Raw genomic sequence first — 19029 nt, 5'->3', positions numbered from 1 at the left:
TATTAATTAAACAAGGTTTTTGTTTGTTTTGTATACAGACTTAGTCCTGAAAATTGCCCTTTTTTGGAAAAAAGAGAATTACATGAAGCCCACCCTTGGTTTGAATTTCTAGTTCAGTGTCGGAAAGTTTCCAGCAATTTAACAGGTATGAGTGTACTGTATTAACACAGAAACTTTGAATAAATGACAAGTCTATGAATGGTATTGAATGTGTGTACTCTTTAAATGAATCATTTGGCTGTAGTCAAATACCTGACTGTAACTTGAGGCTGACACTTTGCATAAGAAGCAAAAGACTGAAATGTAGCCTCTTGCCCACCAAGAAGAGGTAGACTTGGATGAGACAGCTTGGGTGGTTGTGTCCCTTTCCCTCAGCTCAGCCTTGTGTACCCTGTCTTTGGGTCTCACTCATCCTCCCAGCGTATCACAGGCCGAATTCCTGCTCTCTGGTAGATTGGCACCCTTTTTCCATGAAGAAATGGATTGTCCTCCAGGTCCCCATATAGTGTGAAAAGAAATCACAACGTTTGTGGGACTGTTTGTCCTCTTCAGTACCACTGCTGATGTGTAGAACCTTGCCTTAGTTCTAACCAGACAGAAAAGCCCTGTTACCCTGAGGACTTAGGAGGTGTTATCCCAGTGCTGGGGGAATGGAGACGGGCAAGGAATGTAAACAGCCAGTCTTCACTGTTCTTCAGTGCCCAGTTCTCCCCAAAAGAAAAACTGTTTCATAATGTGGTTTTCCACTACTAGTCAAACAATACCCTATACCTTGTGCGTTTGTGTGAGTGCAGCCTGTTGAAATCCTTGCTTAGTATATACTAAGTTGATCTTCAGTATATGAAGGTAATTGAAAATGAAACTCGATAAAGGGCAGGATGGGAGAGGGAGAGGGAGAGGGAGAGGGGAGGGCCACAGGAGGGAGTGAGGTTGGGGGGGGAAGCCACAACAATACAAAAGTTACACTTTGTAAATCCACATTTATGAAATTAAAAAAAATAATTTAAAAAAAAATGTGGTTTTCAGTTTTTGTTTCTGGGTGCTGATTATCAAGTATAAATGTTCATTGTTAAGGAAAATATTGGGGGCTGGCATTGTGACATAGGTTAAGCTGCTGCCTGCTTACCAGCATCCCATATAGATGCCAGCTTATATCCTGGCTGCTCCACTCTGATCCAGCTCCCAGCTAATAGACCTGGGAAAGCAGCGGAGGATGGCCTAAGTGCCTGTGTCCCTGCACCCTGTGGGAGTCCTGATGCAGCTCCTGCTTCCTGGCTTTGGTCTGGCCTAGCCCTAGCTGTTGCAGTTATTTTGGGAGTGAACCAGTGTATTGAAGACTTTCTCTCTCCTCTCTCTCTCTCTCTGTACCTCTGCCTCTATCTCTGCCTTTCTGTAACTTTTTTTTTTTTTTAAAGAAAAATTTGAGGGGCTACTGTTGTGGTATAGCAGGTTAAGCTGCCGCCTAAGACACCAGCTCAAGTCCTGGCTGCTCTACTTCCAATCCAGCTCCCTGCTAATGGCCTGGTAAAAGTAGAAGCAGATGGCCCAAGTGCTTGGCCCCCTGCCACTGACATGGGAGACTCAGATGAAGCTTCTGGCTGTTTCGGCCATTTGGGGAGTGAACCAAGTAGATGGAAGACTGACTCACTCCCTCTGTCCCCTCCTCCTTCTCTGTCTCCATCCCACTGCCATATCTTTGCCATTCAAATGAATAAAACTTTAAAAATTTTACCTTGAGAAATCTGTATTAAGGATATAACTTGAAACAAGCACAAAAATTTTATGTTAAATTATATTCAAGACTATTTATAATAGGAAAATACTGAACATAGCCTTGCAGGTGGTGGCTTAACCCACTATGCCACAACACTGGCCCCTAGATAAAAAATTTCTGTGTCAAATACTGTACATGTTTAGAATATTCTTGCTGTGAGACTAGATTGCCTTTTTTTTTGGGGGGGGGGGACAGGCAGAGTGGATAGAGAGACAGAGAGAAAGGTCTTCCTTTTTGCCGTTGGTTCACCCTCCAATGGCCGCCGTGGCTGGCGCACTGTGGCCAGCGCATCGCGCTGATCCGAAGCCAGGAGCCAGGTGCTTCTCCTGGTCTCCCATGCGGGTGCAGGGCCCAAGGACTTAGGCCATCCTCCACTGCACTCCTGGGCCATAGCAGAGAGCTGGCCTGGAAGAGGGGCAACCGGGACAGAATCCGGCACTCCGACCGGGACTAGAACCCAGTGTGCCAGCGCTGCAGGCGGAAGATTAGCCTATTGAGCCGCGGCGCCAGCTTAGATTGCCTTCTAAGGGGGTTGTACCATTTTATCTGTAAGTCTTAGTTTCTACTCAGCTTGACCAGCATTAATGCTTGGTGATAATTATTTTAAATTCTCGTTGATTTGATAAGTGATATGTGGCATCTGATTATTTCATTTGCATTTCTTCATTGCTAATAAATTACAAATTTTTATGTAAAGCAATTATATTTCCTTCTTTGTAAACTAGTTACTTATGTTTGTCCATTTTACCATTAGAATCAATATTTTTGATTGGTGTGTTTGTCATGGACTTTGTCACTTGTTGTAGTTTTTCTTAGTTTATTTTTTAACCTTTTCTTTGAATAAATGTTTCATTTTTATGTAGACAAATCTTCTGTATTTTTCCTTTTGTGATGTTTCCCCATTGCTTTTAAACTTAGAAAGTCCTGACTGTACATGAAATTAAAATTACTTTTCTTTCTCAGATTATGCAGTTCTTAATTTAGTGTTCATTGCTGTTACAAAGAAAAACATACTGTTTTATTTTCCAGACCCTAAGCTGATCTTCCAGGCTAGCCTTGCAAATGCTCAGATTTTGATTCCCACGAACCAGGCCAGTGTGAGCAGTATGCTACTGGAAGGACACACCCTCCTGGCCCTTGCTACCACCATGTATGCTCCAGGGGGTATCAGCCAGGTATGGACAACATTTTTACCTTTAGTGGGAAATAGAACTGATTTTAAATTTGTCAGAAATATCTATGGGTTGTATAGATCTCAGTTGGTAGTAAAATATAACATCTTTCAAGGTAGGCATTGAGTGCAGTTAAGACACTGGCATCTCAGGTTGGAGTGCCTAGGTTCAAGCCCTAGCTCCACTCCTGATTCCAGCTCTTTGCTAATGCACACCCTGGGAGGCAGCAGGTAATGGCTCAAGTAGTTGAGTTCCTTCCCCCCATGTGGAATATCTAGCTGTTCCAAGCATTTGGCATTTATGGAGTGAACCAGCAGATGTCTTTCTCTCTTCTTTAAACATGTATTTTTTACTTATTTTCATCTACTTGAGAGGCAGAGCAACAGAGACCAAGACAGAGATCTTCCATCTATTGGTTCACTCCCCAAGTGAACAACAGCCAGTACTGGGCCAGGCCAAAGCCAGAACTCCAGAACTTGATGTGGGTCTCCCACATGGGTGGCAGGGGTCTAAGTACTTGAGCCATCATCCTCTGCCTCCCTGGATGCATTAGCAGGAAGCTGGTTTGGAAGCAGAGTAGCTGGGTCTGGAACCAGCTTTTCAGATACGGCATGTGGGCATGCAAGTGGCAGCTTAACCTTTGTACCACAACATCCACCCTTACCTTTTTTTTCTTTTTAAGATTTATTTATTTGAAAGGCATAGTTACAGAGAGACAGAGGCAGAGACATTTCCATCTGCTGGTTCACTCCCCAAATGGCCACAATGGCCAGGACTGGGCCAGGGTGAAGTCAGGAGCTTGGAACTCAGTTCAGCTCTCCCACGTAGGTGCGGGGGCCCAATTATACATATGGGATGCTGGCATTGCAGGCAGCAGCTTAACCCACTGCATCACAATACCAGCTTTGCACCTCTGCCTTTCAAATAAATAACTAAAATAATAATATGTACATACAACTGCTTTCAAGTGTTTCAGTAAAGAAAATAAAGATAAATTTTAAATTGTATATCATATACTAAGTTGAAAGAGCTAATACATTGTAGAGATTCTTTTTACTCTGTTGTTTATTTACTAACACTCCAGATTTGTTTCAGGGTCTGATTTTAGATTTTGTGCTTGAAAGTTATTTTCTACTCTTCATTTTCTTAGGTTAATGGAAAAAAGAATCCATAATCTTTAGCTACCTAATATAAACTTTTTTTTTTGACAGGCAGAGTTAGACAGTGAGAGAGAGAGAGAGAGAGAGAGAAAGGTCTTCCTTCCATTGGTTCACCCCCCAAATGGCCAGTACGGCCAGCACGCTGCGCCATTCCAAAGCCAGGAGCCAGGTGCTTCCTCCTGGTCTCCCATGCAGGTGCAGGGCCCAAGCACTTGGGCCATCCTCCACTGCCTTCCCTGGCCACAGCGGAGAGCTGGACTGGAAGAGGAGCAACCGGGACAGATTCTGGGGCCCCAACCAGGACTAGAACCCAGGGTGCCGGTGCTGCAGGCGGAGGATTAGCCAAGTGAGCCGCAGCGCCAGCCCTAATATAAACTTTTGAAGAACCTGTAGGAATTTTCCATTTTTTGCTTTTGTTTTTCAGTTGTTGTTTTTAAAAAAAAAAAAAAAAAGATTTATTCCGCTCTGGTTTCTCCTCAGATTGTACAAATTTTTTGCCTTTTAAAAGATTGATTTGTTTATGTGAAGCATAGAAGAGACAGAGAAAGATCTTCTGTCCCCTGGTTCACTTCCCAAATGGCCACAAGGGCTGGGACTGGGCCAGGAGCTTGTTCTGGGTTTACCATTTGGGTGACAGAGGCCCAAATACTTGGGCCGTCTTCTCTGCTTTTTCCACATTTATTAGAAGGGAGCTGGATCAGAGAGGAGAAGCTGGGACTTGAACCTGTATCCATATGGAATGCTGGTTTTGCAGGTAGCAGCTTAACCTGCTGAGCTACAATGCTGGCCTCCATCATTTGGTTATTGACAATATATATTGGTTTTTTTTTGTTTCTCTGTTTTTTTAAAGATTTATTTATTTTATTTGAAAGTCAGAGTTACACATAGAGAGGAGAGGCAGAGAGAGAGAGAGGGAGAGAGAGAGAGTTTTCCATCTGCTGGTTCAACTCCCCTATTGGCCACAATGGCCGGAGCTGTGCTGATCCGGAACCAGGAGCTTCTTCCGGGTCTCCCTCATGGGTGCCGAGGCCCAAAGATTTGGGCCATCTTCTGCTTTCCCATGCCATAGGAGAGAGCTGGATTGGAAGTGGAGCAGCCGGGTCTCGAACCGGCGCCCATATGGGATGCTGGCACTTCAGGCCAGGATGTTAACCCACTGCGCCACAGCGCCAGCCCCAACAATATATATTGTACATCGTTGAGGGAATTTAAGAATTATGTTAAAACATGTAATCTTTGAAGGTTTCATACTGATGATGCTAGCCTTTTTTTTTAAGATTTATTTATTTGAAAGAATTATAAAAAGAGGGAGAGACAGAGAGGTCTTCCATCCCCTGGTTTACTCCCCAAATAGCTGCAACAGCCAGGAGCTTCATCCAGGTCTCCCATGTGGGTGTAGGGGCCCAAGCACTTAGGCCATCTTCCACTGCTATCCCATGCGTGTTAGAAGGGAGCTGGATCAGAAGTGGAGCAGGCAGGATTCGAACTGTGCCCATATGGTTGGCCAGCACTGCAGATGGAGGCTTAACCTTCTCCATGATGCTAGTTTAATTTATTTTTTATCTTTTTATTTTTTTAAGACTTATTGATTTGAAAGAGCTATGGTGGTAGTGGGCAATCTTCTATCCACTGGTTTACTCCTCAAATGGCTGCAGCAGCTGGAGCTGGGCTGATCTGGAGCCAGGAGCTTCTTCCAGGTCTCCAATGTGGGTGTGGGAGCCCGGGCATTTGGGCCATCATCTGATGTCTTCCCAGGTGCATTAACAGGCAGCTGGATTGGAAGTAGAGCAGCTGAGACTCAAACTGATACCCATATGGGATGCTGGGGCTTTAACCACTGAGTCATGGCACCTGCTCCAATTTAGCTTATCTTAGGACCAGTACTAAAACTTACTAACTTAAGACTACTGTCCAATGCTGTTTTTACTACAGCAAACTTTCTCAAGCTAATCTGTTTCACAGCATTCTTGTGAAAAAGAAGTACACGTTTGAGGGGGAGGAAACTATTCTGTAACCTGTTATCTTTGTTTTTACTTAGGTTATTCAGAATGAAGATACTGAGAGCTGTTTGAAGAAAGTGGATCCTCAGTTACTGAAGATGGCATTACCTGCTTACCCCAGGCTCAAAGCTGCTCTCTTCCCACAATGCACTGCTCTGAGTGTCCTGCCACCTGATATTACACTCTACCACCTAATTCAGGTAGTATTTGGGAGGTCAGTATATGTATCAGGAAGTGTTCATCAAGGAAAACAGAAATCACTATAGGTCTTCTGAATGGAGGGCATTTAGCTTTGGGAATCACATGGCATGTTGGTGTAATGGAGAAATCAAACATGGTGGTGAGACTACCCAGAAATTAGCATGTAAAGAAGCCGTTGACATCCTGGATGCAAGTACAATGCAGGGAAGTGGTGTTATCAGAATCCAGGAACTGCAGCCATCTCTGGGAGCTAAACTCAGAACCAGGCTGCCCAGGGGGAACTGGGAACACAAGAGGGTGAGGCTAGCATCCTGGAGGAGGGAAATATCTTGGCTTCTCTCCTCTTCCCGCCGTTAATCACCCACAGGGTCCTTGCGACCAAACAGCAACAGAATTGAAAATGCAGCTCCCTGCAGTACAGAGCAGAGCAAGCAAAGCATGGAAATAGAGCAGAGAACAAATAGGTAGTTGATCAGTATGCCTGGCTGCTGCTTTCATCAAAAGTCTCCATTTTACTACTGATAACTTGTAACTGCCTCTTCTCAGTATATTAGATATATTTGTTTAAATTGGTGCTTCTTAACCTTTCAAAGTATGTGAGAGAGCTTGGGACTCTTAACCCAGAAAAATTATGTGTATGCACGTATTTTGCTTTTATTTCAGTGGGATTCATGGAATCCTAAACACCTACTCAGGGGTCTTGAGGTAAGAGCACCTGCTGCTCATTCCTTGTTTCAGGAGGCGTTTCCTCCTTCTGCCCCCTGGGTATACCTATACCTATTCTGATAGTACTTTCAGTGTGAACTCTAATTCCATAAAGGTGCAAAATCCCAGTTCTTAGGGTACAGAGTGGCAGTACTCAAAATTGTGGTCAGCAGAAGGTGCCAGGCCGTGATGGCTGCTTGTCACTGGTCTGTACCGAGATAGAATTTTGCCTCAGAATATAGTTGTGTTGCGTCACCAAGGACACTGTTAATTCAGCAGGCTTTTCTGTGGCAAGACCTCTGTATAGAAGGAAGCAAATGATGAATTTATATTCCAACACAGGCATCTTAATTCGTTGCAGATCAGTATTTTAGTAGCACTGTTAAAAACTATGGATGGTCTACATATAAGCAGTTTAACTACCATAATTGATTTGAATCAACTTGAAACATAAGTGGTTTCAAGTTGGTTTTTGTTCTGTTTTCAAATTGACTGATGTAATTTTTTAGTACTGTTGTTAAAGTAAAATTATTCTTTCCTTACTACACCACAACATTTTTAATTTTAAAGCTACGCTTTGCTAAGCCATCCAAATCCTAACTTAATAGTTGTTTTGTTTGTTTGTTTGTTTTTGTTTTTCCTGTATCCCTTTCACCATCTCTTTATAGACTCTGTGAAACCTTTGGCCTGGACAGATTCCAAAGGCTGATACTCCCTGCTGCCAAAGCTGTCTGATTTCAGTCCACTCTTTTTCTTTGGTGGTGATTGGTTGTTGTCACCTTCTTTGAACCCCTGGTCTAGTGGCCTTTGACTCTCCTGCCCTTAACTCATTTTGTCATGTTTACATGGTAATAGTTTTTAGCTTTTTAGTCCTTTGCCTTTTGATTCCGAAAATATTTCTAAAGTCCTTTTTACATTATAATTGGTGCTATTTCTACTGAAAGATACAAGACTTTGCAGACATTTCATGATTCTTTGAAAGGAACATTATTTTTATCAAAATAAGAAGGTGTCTCGTTTCTTTTTTGTTTCTAACTGTGTTCAAAGAATTTATGTGCAGAGTGGTAAGGTTTTAAATTCCTTGGAGAAAGGCAGGCTACCTCTGCCTTCCTTGCACATAATTTTGTTTATTTGTTTGGCCTTTAACCTCTGTTTGCCTTTTCCTTCCTTTCAGTCATTATCACCCTTTGATCCTAGCAGATTGTTTGGCTGGCAACCTGCTAACACTCTAGCCGTAGGAGGTAAGTTACCATGGGCACCTCTAGCTTTAGAAACATTTTAGCTGTGTGGCCATAGAAATTAATATACTTAAAGCTAATCCTGTATTTTCATTGCTGTCTATTTTAAAAACAAAGGTGTATTCCAAAACAGAACTCTTTGCAGAAGACTGAACTGAAAGCATACCATGAGTTAAGTCAGTATATTAGGGCATTTGTGCTGTACTTATAGAAAATGTGATATGTACCTATCTTTTGATATTATGTTTCCCTTTCCAAAAAAATCTCTTTCCAATGTAGTAACATAAAGGTTAAGAACATAGGTGTTAATGTTCAACAAATTCTGACCCTACCTAGCTGTATGACCTTGGGCAAGTGATTTAACCTATCTTTGGTTCCTTATAAAACAAGGTTAACAGTGCCCACCACACATGTTACTGTGAAAATGAATGGAGACAAGGCATTTAAAAAGCTTTGATAGTAAGAGCCAGATGCTCACATACCACTGCCTTCCATAGACGTAAAAGTTTGTGATTTTTGTGCCATTCTTAAACTGTTTTTTCTTTTTTTCTTCTACCTTTTTATTTAGAGTTAGTCTTTAATATGTTACCTGTGATGCCTCTGCCTATATTACCCTAATGTTAGTGTAGTAATTTTCACATAGACTCTACCCCATACATCGATTGACATTCATGAAAATGATTTTTTTTTTTAAGATTTATTTATTTGAAAGAGTTATAGAGAGGCAGAGACAGAGGTCATCCATCCACTGGTTCACTCCCCAGTTGGCTACAATGGCTGGAGCTGCGCTGATCCGAAGCCAGGAGCCAGGAGCCTCCTCTGGGTCTCCCACACGGGTGCAGGGACCCAAGAACTTGGGCCATCCTCTACTGTTTTCCCAGGCCATAGCAGAGAGCTGGATCAGAAGTGGAGCAGCTGGGACTCCAACTGGCGCCCATATGAGATGCCGGCACTACAGGCGGCAGCTTTACCCGCTCTGCCACAGTGCTAGCCTCTAAAATCAAGACTTTTAATGGAAAAACTTGGTCTAAATTCTGTCATAGATTTCTGAGACCCATGAAAAGGAAGTTTGATAAGGGTGATGGGGAATTGTGTCTGTAGTAAAAATGTACAGTTTTAAAAAAGTAAATTGCACAGGATCACACAGCTGATGGTGTCAAGACTAAGAATCAAACATACTCTTTTCTGATCTCAAAGCCCTGTTATCTGAGATACCAGACTTGCCAAACTGAGCTGCTTCCCATCATTGGAAACAGTGATGTCAACTGACTCACTTGGAACAGCTTCCCAAGTTTTCATTAGTTTTATACATACAACTGGAGTAGCTCAGGGTCTCCTACACTTGCCCTAAAACCTGCAAACACATTGCCTAAGGAGTCACTCCCGGATCTGCTTTCTCCTGTACCCAGAAAGTGCTCCTCAGTCTGTTTTTGGGAGATTACAGATAGCAGGAATTCTCCCTGCAGTCATAATTGGCACATGCAGCAACAGATGCAGTGATGTCCAGATATGAAGTCCCAAACAGAGGGTCTGCACCCCCAGCAGTCACTGAACTTTGTTCCACTGGCAGCCAGACCCTCCCTGGCCTCTGCCACAGTATAACTGACCCAGTATGTCCCATTGTCCTATACAAGGAACAGTCTTAAAAACTTAACTTGAACAGTAAATATACCACCAAGGTAACTCTAAGTATATCATGAACTATTTGCTGAATTGAAAACTTGGTACTTAATGGGCTAAGTGACACAACCCTCACAGGAGGGAGATTGCTTTAACATCAAACTGTAGAGCAGCGCAGATTCATAAGCATGTGAGCTGGTGACAGTGCAGTACGGGGCAGAGCCAGGACTTGATTTGGCCTGGATGGCACTGCCCTCAGAGACCATCTAGCCCAGTTTGCTTGTTTTACTTGGGAGCGCACAGAAGTCCAGCAAGGAGAGGAGACTAGACTCATTCACAGCACTTAAGTGTTAGAGACAGCCACTCTGCACTGCTATTCGAGGTCCTAAGACAGTCTCTAAGAAGAAAACAAGAAAACAAATTACAAATAAATTCAATAGGAGCCAGCATTGTGGCTTAAAGGGTTAAGCCATCGCCTGAAATGCCAGCATACCACAAGGGTGCCAGTTCAAGTCCTGGCTGCTCCACTTACGATCCATCTCCCTGTTAATGGGCCTGGGAAAGCAGCAGAAGATGGCCAAGGGCTTGGGCCTCTGCCATCTACATGGGAGAGCCTCAGTCTAGCCCAGCCCTGGCTATTGTGGCCATTTGGGAAGTGAACCAGCTAATGGAAAATCTGTCTCTGCCTCTTTGTCTTTGTAACTCTGCTTTTCAAATAAATAAATAAGTTCAATGGAGGGAAAGCTTAAGAGTTTTTATACAACTTTTCAGGTAAACATCTTTGTATTAAATGAAGGCTGCCTCTAAGGGCACTTAGACTGTTTTAAGTTACCCTTGTGGTGGGTTCAAAGTGGTACACAGCGGCAACAAAATGATGATTGCAGATCTGAGGTTGATCATGCGAGATGCAGAGGAGTGATGTCGCTTCACTTTCTCCCCAGATGCGTCAGGTCGTCTCCCACATTTCTCTAGCCCTGACCTGGTTAATAAGTATGCCATAGTGGAACGTCTGAATTTCGCGTATTACTTGTATCATGGACGGCCATCATTTGCATTTGGTACTTTTCTAGTCCAGGAATTAATCAAGAGCAAGACTCCCAAACAGCTGTGAGTATTTAAAACATAATTTGTGTTCTTTGAAAAAAAGTACATCTCTGCATTTTACACATAGGTTTTAAAAAGTACTGGAAAAAAAGTACTGGAAACATACGATAGTGTAACAGTGAGTATATTTAGATAGTGGTACTTTTTTATTTTAAAAGATTGTATTTATTTATTTGAGAGGTTGAGTTACAGACAGAGGCCCAGAGAGAGAGAGAGAGAGAGAGAGAGAGAGAGTGAGCGAGCTTCCATCTGCTGATTCATTCCCAAAATGGCCACAACCGCGGGAGCAGGGCCTACCCGAAGCCAGGAGCTGCTTCTGGGTCTCCCGTGCTGGTGCAGGGGCCCCAGGACTTGGGCCATCTTCAACTGCTTTCCTAGTCCATGGCAGGGAGCTGAATCTGAAGAAGAGCAGCCGGGACATGAACTGGAGCCCATATGGAATGCTGGCTCCACAGGTGGACACCTAACCCACTACGCCACAGCACCGGCCCCTGGATAGTTTTTTTTGTTTTTTTTTTTTTTTTTCATTTGTGCTTCATTCTGTGGGTCCTAAAGTTTTGGCACTTAGTGTGTTTGATTTCTGTTAATAGGAAAAGAGGTAATATATTTTCAAAGATAATACGTTTTTTAATTATATGAGTTGTTAGCAATTATTCTAAAGAAGACATTCCATAATGAGATAGGAATTCTGTATTTAAGAGCTTTCCTTTATAATTCATTTTATAAAGCACAGAATGGGAGGAGTGTTTGATACAATGCTAAATATAGATTTATTTTTTCACTTGTTTTATAAATAACCAAGCAATGCATTTTTACGGTAAAATAGTCAAGTAGTTGAGATTGGTGACAGTGAAAGATGAAAGTCCCTGAATCTACTGTTCTCATCCAGAGTATCATGTTTATAATTTCGTATCGCTTTTCAGAGCTATATGCCTACCAAAGGCATATATGAGCTCTTTAAAATAAGCTTTATGATGTGAAACTTTGCATGATGTTATTTTCTTGGTAGTTCGTGTATATACTCACAGTTGATGAGACCACAAGTTGACAATCTTTGGGAAGTCTTCTGGATGAAGTTGGAAGCAAGAATAACGTGGATAATGCGTAGGTGTTTGAGGAGAAGGTCGATCTCAGGAGAGAGACTGTGGAGCCAGAAGATAACTAGAAAGCTACCAGAGGCTGGCACTGTGGCATAGTGGGCTAAGCCCCTGCCTACAGCACCAGCATCCGAGATGGGTGCCAGATCAAGTCCTGGCTGCCCCTCTTCCCATCCAGCTCTCTGCTATGGCCTGGGAAAGCAGCAGATGACCTGGAAGAAGCTCCTGGCTTCGGCCTGGCCCCGCCTGCATTGCTGCAGCTGTTTGGGGAATAAACCAGTGGAGGAAAGACCTCTGTCTCTGTAGTTCTGCATCTCAAATAAGTAAATAAAATCTTAATAAAAGCTGCCAGGGTTAAATGGATGTGTGCAGCAGGCATAAAAAGGGAAGGGGAGGAAGGCGGCTATCCCATGTGTGGCAGTGTGTGCACACTCTTGTGTGCAGAACACTTGTGTGTTCTGGAGGAGAAACATTTTCATGTGCTGATGTGATTTTGATTCTTTTCTTCTTCAGGATCCAGCAAGTAGGCAATGAAGCCTATGTTTTGGGTCTCTCCTCCTTCCACATACCTTCAATAGGAGCTGCCTGCGTGTGTTTCTTAGAATTGCTTGGCCTTGACAGCCTCAGGCTTCGAGTTGATATGAAAGTGGCCAATGTCATTTTGAACTACAAGTGTAGAAAAGAAGAAGCCCCGTACAGCTTTGTCAGAGAGTCTCTAGGTACAGCAGCTTTTCATCATGTGACTTGTTTGTTTGGAGAAGAGATTGTGAGTGCATGGGAAAGAAACCGTTATCTTCCTGTTTCATCCTTTTCCTGCAGAATGTATGTTCTCTATCTCACTCTTAATTGGCCTCTGAAATGATCTGAGCCACACTATTCAAACAGAAATGCCCAGGTCTTTTTCTCTTGACCATGTTGTTTATATTTCTTATAGGTGAAAAACTATCTAAGCTGGCTGATGGTGAAAAGGCAACCACAGAAGAATTACTTGTCCTGTTAGAGGAAGGTACATGGCACAGCATTCAGCAACAGGAAGTGAAAAGGTTTGTAAATTGCAGGCCCAGCCTGTTTGCTGGCAGGCTCGTTGTACCAGTTTGACTTAGTCTTTCTTCCAAAACCTTTGATGTTATCACCGAAATCCCCTTAGGCCGTATCCTCTTACTTTTCCAGCACGTGGTATACACTTAGTATGCAGACAATGATTTTCTTAAAGATTTACTTAATTATTTGAAAGGCAAAGTGACTGAGAGGAAGAGACAGAAGAGATCTTCCACCTACTGGTTCACTCTTCAAATGACCATAATAGCTGAGACTGGGCCAGGCCAAAGCCAGGAGCCTGGCGCTTCATCTCAGTCGCCCATGTGGGTAGCAGGGGCCCAAGAACTTGGGCTGTTTTCTGCTGCTTTCCCAGATGCACTAGCAGGAAGCTGGACTGAAAGTAGAGCAGTAAGATCGGAAGCTGTGCTCACATGGGCAGCCAGTGTTGCAGACAGTGGCTTAAACCACTGTCCTGTAATCCTCAGCTCCTCCAAATTTATCTTTTTTTTTTTCAAACAAATCAAATTCAAGGCCATTCATGGAAGAGAGTAATTTTTTAAAAAGACTCATTAGAGGCCAGCGCCGTGGCTTAACAGGCTCCTTGCGGCGCCAGCATACCGGGTTCTAGTCCCGGTTGGGGCACCGGATTCTGTCCCGGTTGCCCCTCTTCCAGGCCAGCTCTCTGCTATGGCCCGGGAAGGCAGTGGAGGATGGCCCAAGTGCTTGGGCCCTGCACCCGTATGGGAGACCAGGAGAAGCACCTGGCTCCTGGCTTCGGATCAGCGCGATGCGCCGGCCGCAGCGGCCATTGGAGGGTGAACCAATGGCAAAAAGGAAGACCTTTCTCTCTATCTCTCTCTCTCTCACTATCCACTCTGCCTGTCAAAAAAAAAAAAAAAAAAAAAGACTCATTAGAAAGGCAAAGTGACAAAAAGGAAGAGAGAGGCTGCTGCTGTGGCATAGTGAGTAAAGCTGCCACCTGGAGTGCCAGCATCCCATAGGGGTGCTGGTTCAAGGCCCAGCTGTTCCATTTCTGATCCAGCTTCTTGATAATGTGCCTTGGAAAGCAGTAAAAGATGGCTCTAGTCCTTGGATCCCTGTAACCACATGGGAGTCCCACAAGAAGCTCCTGGCTTCGGATTGGCCCAGCTCTGGCCATTGTAGCCATTTGGGGAGTGAACTAGCAGATGGAAGACCTCTCTGTAACTTTGCCTTTCAAATAAGTAAGTCCTTAAAAAAGGAAAAAGAGCATGTGCATGCAAGCAAGTGCTCTTCTATCCACTAGTTCGCTTCCTCCGGGTCTCCCACGTGGGTGCAGGGGCCCAAGGACTTGGGTCATCTTCTACTGCTTTCCCAGGCCATAGCAGAGAGCTGGATCAGAAGTGGAGCAGCCGGGTCTCACACCAGTGCCTATATGGGATGCCGGTGCTTCAGGCCAGGGCGTTAAACCACTGTGCCACAGCGCTGGCCCCGCCTGCTCCATTTCTAATCCAGCTCTCTGCTATGTGCCTGGGAAAGAGGATGATGGTGCAGGTGCTTGGGCCCCTGCTTCCACATAGGAGACCTGGAAGAAGCTCCTGGCTTCAGCCCAGCCTAGCCCCAGCCATTTGGGGAATGAAGCAGTGGATGGAAGATCTCTGTCTCTCTCTCTCTCTCTCTCTCTCTCTCTCTTTATATGTGTGTGTGTAACTCTACCCTTCAAAAAAGGAAGGAAGCCAAGATGTATTTACCAATGGAGCTGTGTTTCCTCTGCTGCCTGCTGCTCAGAGAAGTCTGTGAAGTGTTGCAGGTTGTTGTGGTTTCAGAAGATTTGGGATATCTCACAAATTTGAGTCCAGTGTCCTTAATTTTTTCTTCCTATTCAATGTCAGCCAAGGTGACTATCAACAAAAAGCCATCTTTTCTCTATGCTGTCCCTCTGGGGCTGACCCAGCGAATTCACTGCTGTTTGGTCCCTCCTCTCACTGACCAGTCTCCCTAGTACCCTGCTTGCTGCAGGAACTTGTACTTTGCTCTTAGGGAGACAGCCCAGGTGCCTGGCAAAGCTCAGAGGACTCTAAAATGCAAGAGAATTAGGTGCTCAAAAACTTCAGTGCCATTCTTAGTTTTCCCATGAATAGTGCATGGATGACATAGATACTTGGTTGCTGATTTGGGGAAGGAAAGAGTTCTGCCACAATGCTAAGAAAGAGATCTTCCTGAGGAGTCCCCTGTTTTTCAAGGCCGTCTAGGACATATTTGCTATTTGTTGAAAGACTTCTTAGGGAATATACTGTACATAAATTTAATTTTTTTAAAGATTTATTTATTGATTTATTTGAAAAGCAGAGTTAGAGAAGGAGCTATATCTTCCCTCTGCTGGTTTCTTACCCAAATGGCCACAATGGCCGGGGCTGGGCCAGGCCAGAGACAGGAGCTTCATCTGGGTCCCAGATGGGTGGCAGGAGCCCAAGTACTTGGTCCATCCTCAGCTCCTTTCCCAGGTGCATTAGCAGCAAGCTGGGTTAGAATAGAGCAGCTGTGACACGAACTGGCGCCCATAGTGGGTGCTCAATGTTTTACTCAGTGTGCCACAATGCTGGCCCCAAATTTTTTTTAATTTTTACTAATTTTCTTTCTTTCTTTTTTTTTGACAGAGTGGACAGAGAGAGAGACAGAGAGAAAGGTCTTCCTTTTCCATTGGGTCACCCTCCAATGGCTGCTGCGGCTGGCACGCTGCGGCCGGCGCACCGCGCTGATCCGAAACCAGGAGCCAGGTGCTTCTCCTGGTCTCCCATGGGGTGCAGGGCCCAAGGACTTGAGCCATCCTCCACTGCTTTCCCGGGCCACAGCAGAGAGCTGGCCTGGAAGAGGGGCAACCGGAACAGAATCCGGTGCCCCGACCGGGACTAGAACCCGGTGTGCCAGCGTCACAGGCAGAGGATTAGCCTATTGAGCCACGGCACCAGCCTAATTTTTACTAATTTTCTAGTTTAAAACTAAAGCTTTGTTTTATTTTATTTAAAAAATATTTAGGGGTCAGCATTGTGGCATAGAGGATTAAGCCACTGGCTGCGGTGGTGGCATCCCATATGAGTGCCAGTTTGAATTCTGGCTGATCCAACTCCCTGCTAATGTGCCTGGGAAAGCAGCGATAGATGGCCCAACTGCTTTGGTCCCTGCCACCCACATGGGAGATAGGGAAATTTGGGCTCCTGGCTTCAGCATGGACTCACCTCTGCTGTTGCAGCCATGTGGGGATTGAAGCAGTGGATGGAAGATCTCTGGCTGTTTCTCCCCCTCTCTCTGTAGCTCTGCCTTTCAAATAAATAATTGAATCTTTTTTTTTTAAATGGAAAAATGATACATAAAAATTGTACCTAAGAGTAGTTATGGAATACCGTGTAATGCTTCAATACTTGTGTACATTGTGTAATGTTCAAATCAAGGTATAAAGCTATGTTTTAGTAAGTTTCTTTCTCTACCACCCCCAATGTAATTCTAATTATAGGTTATCCAGTGAATCCAGCAGCCAGTGGGCATTAGTGGTGCAGTTCTGCAGGCTCCACAATATGAAACTAAGCACATCTTATCTGAAAGAGTGTGCCAGAGCGGACGACTGGCTGCAGTTCCTTATTCACAGCCAACTCTATAACTACCAGCCAGAGGAGGTAAGGCACCGACTGTTGGAAACCGGAACACCCCTCAGAATGAAGTGTCATGGAGACATAGGTTTTGTTTGATATGACATTTTTTACTGAGATGTCAGTGGATTGGCATTAGACAAAACACTAGTCAGTAGGACTGAAGAGCTGAAAAGTAGGACTCTAGATTGGATATGGAAATCCACTAAAAAGCAACAAATAACTTCGTAAAATCATGTGGTCACCTTCGACATGGTTCAGGGTGAGAAAGAATAGTTTTGCCTATGCTTTAACTTTTCAACTGTAGCTGAAATTGAAAGTTGGGTGTCGACTTGAATTACCTGATTATATTTCCTAGGTGAAACCTCTTCTCCAGTACTTCAACCCAGTCCTTCAAGACCACCTAAGACTAGCTTTTGAGAACTTGCCCCCAGTGTCCAACTCCAGAATGGAAGGGGATCAAGTCTGCAACAAGTTCCCCCAGGAATTCCAGAAGAACAGAGAACATGGGACTGATTTCTTTGACATTCTGCTCCAGTGCTCGGAGGAACCCAGCTCCTGGTGCTGGCTCCTGGCTGAGGCAGTGAGACAACAGGCCCCTATCCTCAGTATCCTGGCTTCATGTCTCCAGGTGCAAATCATGAGAAGCCAAAATTAAGGACCGAAAGAGCAGTAGAGAAAGTGGTGAGGGACCGGGGAGACTGATAACCAGAAGTGGGGTGACGATGAGAGTGAGGATCCCGCATGTGTGTCTAAGGGCACTGCGACTGCTCCTGCTGCCTCGGCTGTGAGCCATTTCGTGTACTTCCTGTGCTTTGCGATTTGGTGAACGCAGATGGTCAGAACCTTGGTTCCTGCTTGGTGGTCTCAGAGATGGGTGCTTGGTGGACGGACCACCACCACCTCTTAACACGAAGGGGATGTGCCCAGCAGTCCCTTTGCAGAACAGAGGAAGGAAATCTGTTCTCCTGCCCGTGGGACTTTGCCGACTTGCACATATGTTCCCCCTTCCTGCTGCGTTGTCTCTAGCCTGCCAAACTGCAGGCCAATTTCCTCTAGTCCCTCTGTGGTTCAGTAGAGGCTGTTTCATGTTGGAAGGCTTTCAAGCCATTTTAACTCCATAAGTGGGCGACTTGTCCTAAACGGGAAATAATCCTTTCATTTGTGCGTTTATCAGGTAATCCTGGCCCAGTTGTTGTTTGACTTTGAAAATTTCTTATCCAATGGCAGGATGCCAGCGCTGTTCCTTGTCTCTGCGTTTGGATCATCACTTCTGTGGAGCACAGTGTGGGAGCTGAAGCAATGGCACACATTCAGGACTCGATAGAGGACCACACCTGGGACCTTGAGGACCTGTCGGTCATCTGGAGAACATTATTAACAAGGCAGAAGAGCAAAACTCTCACCAGAGGTTTTCGACTTTTCTTTAAGGTAGTGATAATCACTTTATTTTAACCCCAGAGCTAAAAAGGGCTGATTCAGCATATACCCCTTGGCTTTTTCTTATTCCTATTCCAGGATGTTTAATTTTTTTTAGCTAACAACAGATAAGGAAAGTAGTAATAGAATTGTCATTTGTTTAGCAAAGTGCTTTGTATAGATTATCTGAGTTCTCTCAATAATCTTGACCAAAGATAATTAGGATATTTAAAGTGATATATTACAGACTAATAAACGAGTGCTCATAGAACTTGAGTAACGTACCCAAAATCTCAAAGTACTTTAACAAGTGATATATGTATTGTTCAGATCCATACTTTCTGATTCCAAACTCTTTTTTTTTTTTGAAAATGGTGAAGTCATTTTTATTTCAGTACTTGACAAAATACCCCATAAAATTCAAAACTTCTACCATTATACAAAAATAGGGCTCTACAAGTGACAGTATCTGTCTTCATCACCAGTAGCAAATATATTAGGCAGAAACATGTAACTTCAGTGGCCTTGGGAGAAAAGTGCAGGGCACTGCAAGCTACACGTTCAGCAGCATCATAATGCGCAAAAGTTTAATCTCACCCACCCAAGAAATACACAAGGTTCATAATTTAATCATTTAAATTAGCATTCCACAAATATACAGGTAATTTGATGATTGTGCATGGATACATACACAATGTGTATATATACAAATTCCAGTTTGCTTTCATGTGCTGGCAAGGGATTTGTATACAATCATAAGCTGTGTGCCTACTGGTCCCAGTGAATATTCACAATACAAAGCACAAAAGAACCATTGATTTACAAAAGGGAGCTTGCTTAAAATCACTTCAGTTAATGATGTTTCAAAGGATTATCTT

The 19029-nt window shown here is 43.9% G+C and overlaps 1 protein-coding gene across 1 annotated transcript in view; it reads left to right on the top strand.

The window, feature by feature from the left end:
- The window catches only part of SPG11 (SPG11 vesicle trafficking associated, spatacsin), an 82333-nt gene that overhangs the window by 37655 nt on the left and 25649 nt on the right, over window positions 1-19029 (top strand). Inside the window, exons 17-26 of the mRNA XM_062205817.1 lie at window positions 39-145; window positions 2804-2949; window positions 6145-6306; window positions 8187-8253; window positions 10812-10977; window positions 12585-12790; window positions 13006-13114; window positions 16600-16759; window positions 17091-17363; window positions 17963-18163. Of these exons, the coding sequence (XP_062061801.1) occupies window positions 39-145; window positions 2804-2949; window positions 6145-6306; window positions 8187-8253; window positions 10812-10977; window positions 12585-12790; window positions 13006-13114; window positions 16600-16759; window positions 17091-17363; window positions 17963-18163 (1597 nt within the window). The remainder of the gene's footprint in view (window positions 1-38; window positions 146-2803; window positions 2950-6144; window positions 6307-8186; window positions 8254-10811; window positions 10978-12584; window positions 12791-13005; window positions 13115-16599; window positions 16760-17090; window positions 17364-17962; window positions 18164-19029) is intronic.

Source organism: Lepus europaeus, chromosome 11, assembly GCF_033115175.1.
Source record: "Lepus europaeus isolate LE1 chromosome 11, mLepTim1.pri, whole genome shotgun sequence".
In the NCBI taxonomy this organism is placed as follows: Eukaryota; Metazoa; Chordata; class Mammalia; order Lagomorpha; family Leporidae; genus Lepus; species Lepus europaeus.
The sequence above is the reverse complement of the archived record's forward strand: the minus strand, read 5'-3'. Positions and strand labels throughout refer to the sequence as shown.